This window comes from Onychomys torridus, chromosome 4 (assembly GCF_903995425.1).
Source record: "Onychomys torridus chromosome 4, mOncTor1.1, whole genome shotgun sequence".
Lineage (NCBI taxonomy): Eukaryota > Metazoa > Chordata > Mammalia > Rodentia > Cricetidae > Onychomys > Onychomys torridus.
The window spans coordinates 53,417,097-53,429,851 of NC_050446.1; the positions used below are offsets into that span (position 1 = coordinate 53,417,097).

Sequence of the window (12,755 nt, forward strand, 5' to 3'; positions counted from 1 at the left end):
TTGCTCCTGGACTGAACTAAACTCTAGGTACCGCTATAGAAGTTAAAGTTTACCCCCAAGGTCCTGGGGCAGTGATATGAAGTGTAAATGAAGTAGCAGGTGTTTCATCCTTCCCCATAATGACCCCTAACTAGTCTTCTACCCACCTCTTCGGTGTGGAAGCTGTTCCCTCCTCCCTAGGACCCCATCATTTGGACGGCAGTCCTGAACACCGTGCAGAAGCTTCACTGCAGAGCACTGCATCCTCCACTGCTTGCACGGGCCTGCCCCACAATGCCACACTCTTACTATTCCAAGATGGGGCTCTTTCCACCCTCCTGCTGGTTGTTTGGGGCTTTTTCCCTCAAAGGAGCCTGAGTCCAGCTTTGTATTGCTAAGGATCAGGAGGAAATCTTAAAGATACAAGTGCAAAAACACTTATAAGCCCCAAGATGTGCTTATCAAAGTAGGCTGTGATTTTCTTTCTATCTCAATTTTGTTTTATTCACTTATGGTCAATAACTTTCTTCCTTCCTTCTGATTAACACTGCCTTAGTGCCCAGATCAAAGCAAGTTCAGAGTCGTACGGGTATCTCAGGAGTGGACTTTACCCAATCAAAAATATCAACCTTTATTTTAACATGTTAAAATTACTACAGGCTGATCAAAAAAAGCAGAAATTGCTTCTTACTAAACACATATTTGAAATTAACTAATATTTTGAAGATGCAATACTATCTCATGAGGATGTGGCCCGTTTCAAATACTGAATAAGGTCTTCTCTCTCGCTCTTCTTTTTTATGCCAGCAAAGATCATCTTTGTACCAGGGATGAATTTCTTTGGGTTCTCCAAATATTCCATCAAACTTGCTTCTGTCCAGATAATACCTATAAAGTTGAAAATTAGTATTAAGTCTTTGTAGTCACTTTTTAGGGCTTACTGTCTGATAGGATCCACATATGTGAACAATGTTACCTTCTCACTCAATGGAAGACTGTTTAGTTTCTAATGTAAAGCCTGAACTATAAGAAAATTGCTGAAGTACAGTCTATTTGTTTCTCTGTGGAAATCCAAAAGTCACATGCTGTTTGGGACCACCAGAGAAATGTCAATGAAAAACTATTCCAGACATGTTGTGTCTACAGTGCTCCCGAAATCACAGTGTCCCTTCTAGAGAAGATCTCAGATATCATGTAATCTAACCCAATCTTCCATTTTGAAAATGGGCAAAAAAATGCTGTTCCAAAGAAGAAAGTATCTTTCGCTGACATGACAAAGTCACCTGAAATCAAGAATTGTTGACTACTGAGCACAGAGATGGCTCATTGGGAAAAGCACCTTGAAGGCCTGACAACCTGAGCCCACAGTACAAGGAGAAAACCAGTTCCCCAAAGTTGTCCTCTGATCTCCACATGTAAAGTGTGGCATGTATGTGCCTGCACACACACACACACACACACACACACACACACACACACACACACACCCCTATCTGTCATGGAAAGCTGTGATTTCGGTAATCCAATTTCAAGATGACAGAAAAAGTTGTCCTCTTCCCCTTCATAAAACCAGCCAAAAGGACACAAGCAACCCAACTTCTGGGTGAGGGTGTGCCCAGAAGTGTGACCAGCATCTGATACTCCACCTGTGACGTACTGCTCACTCACTGGACCAAATCTGCAATTTCATCTCCCAAAGGAAGGCCCTAAGCTAGGACAGGACTGCCCAGGGACATCGGTACACCCAAGACTGACACCAGCCAGCCAACAGGCAGCCAACATTGAGTTCCTCCTCTGCGCTCCATCTGGCTCTGCTTGCCGCAGGCGTCCCTCTTTTATTTATTAACTAATGTAGACCCCGCAAGCCACCTCTCTCCCATGCTTTGCTCTTGTCCCGTATTCCTCGAGTCTTCCCATACTGTCTCCTTTTCCATTTTCCTTTCTCAAACAACACAGGCAGGCCGCAGGCCATGTCCGCCCACTGTTGGCCGACATCATCTGATTTCCTTTCCTTGCGGTCAACTGAGCCTAACCGCTTCCTGCTCCCCTTCCTTTGCTCCTAATGGTCCTTCATCAACACAGGTTTCCCACCTCCACTTTTCATCTATCAACCCAGTGCTAATTACCCTGAGTTAGTTAATCTGTTTGTCTTTTCTTTTCCCTTTACTGGAAGTGTCTAATATATCAATGCACTCAGTGCAATCATGGCTTTTTAACTTCCCCAAATCACTGATGCTTAAGAGGTAGTATTTTAATTATTACCATACTTTCATCACAGGTCGGCCTTTCGATAGAGATGTTTTTGCAGACATTCTAAATAGGTCTCTAGTTACTCAAGAAATAAAGCCCACAACTGACAAGTGGGATGGGACCTCGTGAACTGAAGAGGCTTTTTTTATGGACAGGCAAGGAAACGGCTGACTGATGGGGCAGCACACAGCTCTGTAGTAATTTTAATTTCATTTCAATTTAAGTGTGGTTTATGACTAGACTAAAAATGAGGACCTTCCAACTTTACTGTCAAAGCAATAATAACAAAAGGACATAAGACGGAAACACTGCTTTAAAAATTTGTCAAGATAGGGGTTGGGGATTTAACTCAGTGGTAGAGCTCTTGCCTAGCAAGTGCAAGGCCCTGGGTTTGGTCCTCAGCTCCAAAATAATAATAAAATAAAATATAAAATAAAATAAAATATAATATAATATAAAATATAAAATAATAAAATAAAATAAAATTATTAATAGCAGGGCGGTGGTGGCGCACGCCTTTAATCCCAGCACTCAGGAGGCAGGGCAGGCAGATCTCTGTGAGTTCAAGACCAGCCTAGGTTACAGAGTGAGTTTCAGGAAAGGCACCAAAGCTACACAGAGAAACCCTGTCTTGAAAAACAAAAACAAAACAAAACAAAAAAATTTTGTCAAGATGAGTACACAGCTCAGTGGTAGAGTATATTCCAAGCATGTATGAAGCCCTGGGTTCAATTCCCAAGTACCACTCAAAGAAACTTCATTCTCCAGAATTGAAGAAACATATACATGTAAAATTGATTTCCTCTGAAAAATCTAATTGCACTAACGATAATGAAGTTCTAAAGCTAATTGTCCACAGTCAGCACACACTCCACAGTCCTCTGTAAGAAGGCCTTTATTTAAAAAAACTATAAGGATTTGGGGAGGGGGGGGTTAGAGGGGCTGGCCACCCAAACTTCTGAAATTCCCACAACCTTCTGATGTCCAGTGATTCATCAGAACAGTTCAGAGGACTCAGGAAAGCAGTACACCAACACTTATTATAAAGGCCATGTGTCAGGGGCGGGGCCTAAGAGACCTGCAAGGCGAGGACTGGAGGGTTCCAACTGCATAGCTCCACAGTATTTCTGAAGAATCAGGACCTCCTCACTCTGCCAGACTTTGATGTCTAAGGAGCTTCCCATGGGGGTTTCAGTACAAAAGCATGATTGACAGACTCACCATGTCCTGACAGAACTCAGTTCTAGAATCTCAACCCCATTCTGCCCCTGGAAGTCTACCTGATATCCCTGAGCATGCCATACCATTAATCACATCACTGGTCCTTCCAGCATGGCCGGCCCCATCCAGAGATGAGCCAGGAGCCCGTCCATCAGCTACAAGTGGGGTCATCTCATCAGCAAGAGTCAGGCCCTGGTCCCAGGGACTGACCATGATAAAGACGCTGCTTTCACTTAGGAAACCCCAAGGTTTTACAGATTCCATTACAAAAACCCAAGAGGAAGACAAAATCTTTTACTATACAATACCTGCTTGCCAGCATTTTTTGCACATCCTGAATACAGTAATAAATAGTACAGGCCTGACTCAAAGTCCCCAGTTTCATCCTCAAGACTTATATAGTAGAAGGAGAGAACCTATTCCTACAAGCTGTCTGTGATCTCCCACGTGTGCACTGGGCACACGTGTAATCACACACACACACACACACACACACACACACACACACACACACACATGACAAAGTGGAGATTGGAACCATGTAGCTGGAGCCACAATCATAATTTTAGTCAAGTACTATACTTGCTACAATTCTGATGGGCCCTGGGCCTTGAAGCATTATGCTAGGTGAAGGAAGATAGACACAAATAGTACCATGTTACATGACTCCTTATACATCAGCAGTCAACATGCAAATCCAAAGAGACACGGAGCTAGCTAGCTGTTGAGCAGTCACTGAGGAACAGGGCAGGACGGGGAGGGGCGAGGATTGGCTAATAGATGAAGGTGCTTCAGGGTGCTTCCTTTTTAAAAGTTCTGAAGGCCAGGCATAATGGTGCATGCCTGTATCCTAGCACTCAGTACTAGCAGAAGCAAATGGATCTCTGTAAGTTGAAAGCCAGCCTGGTCTACATAGTGAGCTCCAGGTCAGCCACAGTTATATAGAGAGACCCTGTCTCAAACAGAAAAAATTAATAAATAAACCAAAAAATTTTTAAAATGTTTTGAAACCAGTGAGAGGTAATTATAGTACAGTATCATGAATGCTAAATGTTAATAAATTACATCCTCTAAAATAACTAAATATTATATGAGTTTCACTCTAATTTTTAAAAAAAAGAAACTCTTTTTTTGAGCTAAGGATTGAACCCAGGGACTTGTGCTTGCTAGGCAAGTGCTCTACCACTGAGCTAAATCCCCAAATCCAAAAAAGAAATTTAAAATAGCTGAGCATGTGGTATGTACCTATGTACCTATAATCCTAGCACTTGCAAGAGGATCATAGTGAACATAAGGCCAATATGGGCTACAAATGAGTTCAAAGTCAGTCTGGACTATACACACTGAAATCCTTGTCAAATAAAACCGTTTTCAAATACTAGTGGTCTGAGATTCTGGTCTGTATGATGTTAGGCCACCAATAAAAGTTCAAAATAGCCAGGCGGTGGTGGCGCATGCCTTTAATCCCAGCACTCGGGAGGCAGAGGCAGGCGGATCTCTGTGAGTTTGAGGCCAGCCCGGGCTACCAAGTGAGTTCCAGGAAAGGCACAAAGTTACACAGGGAAATCCTGTCTCGAAAAAAAAAAATTCAAAATATAGTTGTACTCTAAAAATATTTGATGTGCTAATCTAAATATATTTATATGTTTGTGCAACACACATGCATAAAACAAATTGTTTTGCAAAGCTACTATAGACTTTTCTAGCTGTTTTAAATCTCAATTCTAAAAAGCTTTCTCACTTTACGATCTAACTCCCCTCTACCAACAAATAACAAATAAATCGTTCAATATATTTAAATTCCCAACCCTGCTAAGAATCACTATTACAGATACAGTCATTCCTGCTATTGTGTCATTAAAATATTTTCTTTTTAGACTTAACCCATACTTTCTCAAGATAAATATAACACATAAAACTAACATATAAAACAGTCTACCTGGGCAAAAATCTGTGCCATGAAAGGCTAACAAGTTATCTAAATCCAGATCTTATGGCCAAACCCAGCACTTTAACACACAGAAACACAGTAGTCTATTGCCAGGGAAATAAGTGAGGCAAACACTTCAACACCAAATCATGCACAGTCTTTCCTGCAGCAGACTCTCTGACCGTCTCCCAGTTTCTGGCCGTTACCTTTGTTCTTGTTTGCGTCAGTGTAGGAAAATCCTGGGGCTTGGCCTGTCTTTCGGCCAAAAAGTCCCCAGAGATTGGGACCTGTCTTGTGTTTTCCTCCTTTTTCCACTGTGTGGCACTGAGCACATTTCTGAACGAAGATCTTCTTGCCTGCTTCAGCATCTCCCATTTTGTCCCACAATGAGACCTTAGACCAAAGAAAACACCAGATTTGCAAACCTGGAAAAAAACACAAAACTGGGAGGGGAAGGATCCCATTACTTTGATTGCAGTGAATGTTAAAAATATTAAGCAAAAATGTAACCTTTAACATAGGTGTGCTTTACTGTCTGAGTGCTCAAAAACACAGATGTAATCACAGCATCCAGTTTTATAGACACTTAATCGTCTCATTCATCAGACTTTGTTGTTGTTTTGGTCACACCATGTAGCCCTGGCTGTCCTGGAACTCTATGTAGACCAGGCTGGCTCAAACTCACAGTGATCCACCTGCATCTGTTCCCTGGATTAAAGGTGTGTGTCATCACACCCACCCAATCAGGCTTATTTTAAATTTTCAGTCATAGCTTCTTCATAAACTCCCACTGATATAATTATATTAATAATTATTATAATTATACTAATTTAAATACATATGCAAAAATGCTATGAAACATGGACGTCCCTTTACTTAAAAGAACAGAACAAAGGTGATAAGCGAACATCATGTTACTTGCACACTCATCATAGCAGACATGCATAGGAGATTAAAATCACACAGAAAAAAGTGAGGCCCCTATAAGATACATGTAAAATGATTTTTGTACTTACTTTATACTTATTTGTAAACAGTCCACCAGATTAGACCAAATGTTACCTGAAAGTAATAAAAAATAACATCACTGAGCTCAGGCCTCACTGGAACATAATAATAATGTGGCATAAAATATATGGTGTTAAGTGGGGAAGCTCCTGTTGTGTAGTGAGATACAAACAAGACTCTGAACAAAGTGCTTCACTGACTGCCACAAATTTAGTTGGACAACTAAATACTTCCAGCCTAGCAAGCAGGGATCTGGGCTTTCGTGAGAGATCCTGCCTCCCAGGGCAAGATTGAAAACGATGGAGGAAGACAGCCCAACGTCACCCTCTAGCCTCCATATACACCTGCACATACAAGCTCAACCATATATACGCATACCACACACACACACACACATACACACACACACACACACACACACACACACACACACACACGATAATGGTTGGCCTACCTGGGCTGTTCCCCTACCCTTTGTGTTCTGTGAAGAATGAGAACAGGAGAATTCATGATTAAGATGGATTTAAACATTACAAATTATTATTACTAAAATCATGAAAGCCTTTGACAGTACAGTCCCAAGAATATAGTAATTTACATAATCCTAAGAAACAAAGTATCTGCATCTACTAACCTGACAAACTTGAAAAACACAGTATGGAATAATGGAAGTCGTTACATAAAGGTGAAAGCAGCATTCTCCTCATTTTAAAATCTGATCAGGAGCCAATAACTATCAGTAATCCACATCAAAATAGAAGGCAATTTAGTGAGCAGCATTCAAAAACAAATAATTTGGTACTCAGTCATTAGGTCTGAGAGAAATTAGGATAAAAAAACTTACTTTATGGAAACAATATTCAAAACACTGCAAATATTTTTCAAAACACAGTGAGTCTTTGATTAAAGCCATAAAAGAGATAAATCCCTCCACAAAAGAAAGATTACGACCATTTGTAAAACATACATTGTAATTATAAAATCTGTATTGTGAAGAACAGAAACCATCAAAGTACTAACCTGAGTCTATTCCTGACCTTCTATACAAGGCAGATTGATTTGTGCCAATCAATCTAGTAATTCAGGAAACTTTAGCTATAGATTTCTCATCAAAGTCATTTGTCAAAAATACCTCTGTTCAGTGTTCAAACCACCAGTTAGCCATAGCATAACTTTCACTGTCAGTGTCTTTAATCATAGAAGATTATTATTGCGGCAGACACTGAGCCCTGTTTCAGGCTAAATAAAACCAAGAGTTAGCAATACAGGAAGAAAATTGATTCGTCATGAAACTATTTGATACTCTATCAATATTTACTTATTTATTGCTGTCTTTTATTTGTTCAAGACATTCTTTTTATGTAGTCCTTTTTATGTGGCCTCAGAGTCGCTATGTAGCTTGAGCTGGCTGGCTTCCAACTCAAGTCCTCCTCCCTCAGCCACCCAAGTGTGGAGGTTACAGGCCCGCAAAACTACAATTGGTTTTTACCAGTACTTTGTATGTAAAAATAGGCAAAGGTGTGATGTGTACTATGAGAGTGACTATTCATTGGAGTCTGCAATAATCTCAATACTAATAAACATCAAGGGTAAAAAACATTTGTATGCCCTGAATTTCTAAGCCATTTGTGTGCCAATAACTTACTGGATCTTCACAACAGCTCTGTGAGACAGTTACTACTCATGTGTTCCTACATACGAACAAAACAAGGCACATGGGAATGACCTGTTTCAGGTCACAAGTGATGAGTAGTGGAGAGAAATTAAGGGATGGAGTAGCATTAAATCTCCAATCCTACAAGTTTGACTCCCTCTGAGTACTTCATTGAATACAGTAACTAAAACACTATATATGCTTATTTCATCCCCCACCAAATGTGTACTTAAAGACTGAGTGGTATCAACCACTCCAGGCAAGCCTCATGTTCAGCAGTTGACCAACATATATTGGACTCTAGGTTTTTGTGTGTGCTTTTATTTGGTTACAGTTTGGTGTGGGTTTTTGTTTTTGTTGTTGTTTGTTTTGTTTTGTTTCTCTTTTTGGGGAGGTGTTTTATTTTCTTGGTTCAGGAGTTGTTATGTTGGGTTTTTGTTTTTTGAGAAAGAATAAAGTTGGGTGAGTAGGGAAGGGGAGAGGATCTGGAAGGACTTGGGGAAGGGAAAGAATATGATCAAAATATATTTAAATTTTATTTTATTTGGTTTTCAAAGACAGGGTTTCTCTGTGTAGTCCCGGCTGTCCTGGAACTCACTCTGTAGACCAGGCTGGCCTTGAATTCAGAGATCTGCCTGCCTCTGTCTCCCAAGTGCTGAGATCAAAGACATTTACCACCATCACCTGGCTTTTAAAATTGTTTTAAATAATAAAAAATATAATAAAAGGAAGATTGGATGAAATAGCATTTTGTTGTTTATTTGGGTTTTGTTGTTTGTTTTCTTTTTGTTTTGTATTTTAGTGGTTCTAGGGATCAAACCTAGGGCCTCACACACATTAGCTAAGCCCCCAGTCACTTTTCAGCCCCGAAATAATTTTCAATACTGCTATGTATAATGGACCGTGTCTAACTTTTCATGAACAGAAGGGCAAATGCAGTTGTATAAGGTGGGCGAGGTAAGGTGGCTGAGGACATCTCCTCCCTCTATCAGGCTTTCACGAGTATCTGCAGTCCTTTCCTCTCTTGACAGTGGCTATGACTCCATGAATCCAGCTTCCTAAACGCCCAGCCCTCCACATCAACGCCCATCTCTGGCAAACAGCAGTGGAAAGCTTTACCGAGCCATCCTTACTATCACCCGGATATCAGAGGCAATAAAGACAGTAGGACAGATGGTCCGATCAACAATACACTGCATTGGCCTCGCCGGGCTGGGGACCGTTGAACGCTCCTCTCTGGGTACATCTAGGCCCCCTTTGCAGCTGCCCACTATCAGAGCTCACAAGGCAAACTTGCTCAACCCACTCTCTTCCAACCGGCCAGCACCTACCACAATCACAGCAGCAGTGCCCTGGGCCACCCTTGGTCCCCTGATGCAGTGAGGCCAAGATCTAAGGTGCCACCGCTGTGCCCGAGGACCCCTCCTACAGGCCGGATCCAGCACCAGCTGATGGCCGGCCCCATCCTCGATCCTGATTGGCTATAAGATCCCACGGGAATATCCCAACTCTCGCAGAGGATGGATGTCCTTCAAATCTAACTGTCCATGTCCTGATTTTGTTTGTTCAGCCTTTACCTACAAAAACTCACACTGTCTTTGTATACTTAGAGTGTGTACAAATGTGGAGCAGCAACTCTGTTTTACGAATGTTCCAAGATCATTTGGTGGTTACATTAATATAAGTTTACATTAACGAAATGCTTGCTGTAAGCAAAATATTGTATCAACTAAATTAGAGTGCAAATATTGAACCCTGCATTCCCAACTGTTCATGAATTACAATCTGGCTGTGGCAAGAGATTAAAATACAACAAACTTGAATTATTGCACTATAAATTCAATGTGGTGACACAATCCTGTATACCTACCCTCAGGAGACTGAGGCAGGAGGATAACCATGAGTTCTAGGTCAGCTTGTACTACAAAGTGAGACCTTGTCTTAAAAAGCATTAAGAAAAGCATTGTCAATAAATGAAAATTCAATAATATAGTAACTGACAGATTACAAAATGGTAATTGCCAAGAGTAGTCTAGAGAAGAAATTGAAATAGACAAAAAGGTCCTGGAAAAGCAAAGGAAGGTGACAGAGAAGGATTGGAATTAGAGAAAGAAAGGCCAAAAAGTCAATGTTGTGTTGAGAAAAAAATAGTAGGGAAGCTGCCTTATCTGTGGTCACACAATCATATCAGTGAGCAGTGAGTGATGAGTCTGGGAAAGAGAAATAAGAATATCAAAATCAGGGGTTGGGGATTAGCTCAGTGGTAGAGTGCTTGCCTAGCAAGTGCAAGGCCCTGGGTTCGATCCTCAGCTCCACCAAAAAAAAAAAAAAAAAAAAAAAAAGAATATCAAAATCATTTTTCTAAAATTGTTGATAATCAAAATTCTTGGAAATGCAATGGTGAAAAGAATGTGCATTAGACTGAATACCAAGTATGAGTACTGCAGAATTTTGTTTCCTAGAGCAGTGCTGTCCAATGGACCTTTCTGCTGTTTTAGCAATATTCTGTGTGGACATTGTTAGAAGCCACAGACTGCTTCTGATCACTAGAAATATGTCTAATGAGACTGAGGAACTCAATCTGTAACCATGTCAATCATTCTTAAGCATAAGCAATTGTATTTTAATTTAAATAGCCACAGTCACCAAAGGAACCACTCTAAATGTTACCTGTGAGTTTTGTCCTACCGTCCACACACTTTAAAGATGCCATCTAATTGAATCTAAAGGGCTGTGAAAAAGAGAAGAACCAGGGTAAATATCCTCAAACTGAAAGGCATGCAAACTGAAGGAGACTACCATTTCGTGTGTGTGTGTGTGTGTGTGTGTGTGTGTGTGTGTGCGCGTGCGCGCACACACACATACTACAGACCAAGCTAAGGGTTTATATTCACTACCCTTAGCCAATAGCTTACCCATGGAGCCAATGGAGGCTTTGGATAATATTCATATAAAAATCTAAAAATTGTCACTTGGGCATGAATAAATATCGGTGATAAAAACCTAGAAAATGTTCATATAGTGTAAATTTTTTATTAACATAAAGTTTGAAGATTAATATATCAACCAAGTAAGCTTTATTGCCCTTGCAGTGTGAGATATTTTGGGAAACTGATAAAATTTATTATTTTCTTTTTGTATTTCAAAAATATTACACAGTATTACCTCTCTGTGTGCTGTGGTCTCTCTTTCCTTCTTCAGTACTGGTGATTAAATCTAAGGCCTTCTCACATGCTAATCAGATGTGCAATGGAGCTACATTCTCAGCACTTGATCTCTCATTTTTGAAAAAGAAATTTCCAAGATTTGGAGATAAAGTGTCAAAGGACAGCTAGAAAGCATAAGTATAGGCTACATGTTTTAAAGTCTTGAAAAAATTTAATCTGCAGATTCCAGCACACTGTTTATTGTAAAAAGCTAATACTTCTGACCCCCAAATACTTAAGATGTTTTGGCTGCACGTAGTTCATGTTCAAAGATGTTTTGAACAAATGCTTTGAACATTTGAACAAAATGTTTGGAACAAAACTTTGAAATTTGATAGTTCCTTCCTGTCTGGCATGAGGTGAGTTGCCACATATTTCCATTACCTAATATTCTGCCTCACTGCAGGCCTAGAAAATGTGAGGAATCTGGGGACCATAAGTTAAAAAATGAAAATCTTTCCTCCATTAGTGACTGGCAACATTTTGTCACAGCAATGAAATGTCTGACTAATACAGAAAATGAGCACCAGGGGAAAAGGGGTTAATGCTGTAATTAAGTCCAATGAGATGATTCTTAAACTTTTGGAATTGGTTTGTGGAAGAACTATGAAAAAGGCTAGAGAAACCCTAGAATTCTGTAAGCAGAACTTAAAGGGGAGTCTTGTGGAAGTTCGGAAGACCAGAAGGCCAATGTGACGGTAGAAATGTGGACGGTAAAAACTATGTTCTAAAGATTTCAGGTGGGAATGAGGTTTCTGTTGCGAATGTAATATAAGCCATTCACATCACCTTCTGACAAATGGTTTGTCTACTTATTGTCCACTTCCCTAGACTCTGGGAGAGGCTGAATTTCAAAGCAATGGCCTAGGAGTGTGGAGCAATAGCTCAGTGGTTAAGAGCCCTGGCTGCTCTTCCAGGCACTGAGGGCCACTCCAGCTGCAGTATATGAAGAGCTAACTACCACGTCAGCTGAGGGCCAACCTCAGCACCAGCCACATAGTGCTTTTTTTCTCAAGATGCAACATATTAAAGTTTGTGTGATGTCGGAGGCTTCCAACCAGGAAGATCTGAGAGGGAGAGGCTGAAAAGACAATGAAAATCCCAAGACAGATGCCAGGAAAACCAGGCATTTGCCAAGACAAGCTGCATGTTGTGAACAGAGCCAGCCCAAGAGAAGCCGTGTAGGTTACAAATAACAGGGGTGACTAAGACCTCAGGGGCTCGTCTTACACAGTCTTTAACATCTGTCCCTCTGCTTTAGGTCATGTTTTAGCCCCATCCCCCCTTCCTATATCCCACTCCTTTCTATGATGTAAATGTTTATTCCATGCCATTATATATTTAAAGTATCTATTTTTATTTTATTTTATAGGTGTTTGCAACTAAGAGTTCATTTTTCCTTGATTTTTTAAAAAGTATTCTATATTTCTTCTGCGCCTAAGTCTCACTGTGTATCCTTGCTGGCCTTGAACTTTCGATCTTCCTGCCTCCGTCTCGCAGGTGCTGG

The 12,755-nt window shown here is 40.6% G+C and overlaps 1 protein-coding gene across 1 annotated transcript; it reads right to left on the reverse strand.

Annotated features, from left to right (window-relative positions):
* Window positions 1–718: 718 nt before the first annotated feature.
* LOC118583067 (cytochrome c, testis-specific) lies at window positions 719–5,755 on the reverse strand. Its single transcript, XM_036186350.1, has 2 exons — window positions 5,587–5,755; window positions 719–867 (listed from the first exon to the last, which is right to left on the reverse strand). The coding sequence occupies exons 1-2, from the start codon at window positions 5,753–5,755 to the stop codon at window positions 719–721; spliced, it is 318 nt and encodes a 105-aa protein (XP_036042243.1).
* Between the last annotated feature and the right edge of the window lie 7,000 nt (window positions 5,756–12,755).

Excerpts from the sequence above, each read along its gene's own strand:
- LOC118583067 (XM_036186350.1), bottom strand. The coding sequence starts at position 5,755 with ATGGGAGATGCTGAAGCAGGCAAGAAGATCTTCGTTCAGAAATGTGCT. Across the intron at positions 868-5,586 it reads TGACGCAAACAAGAACAAAG|GTATTATCTGGACAGAAGCA; the intron begins GTAACGGCCAGA and ends TCAACTTTATAG.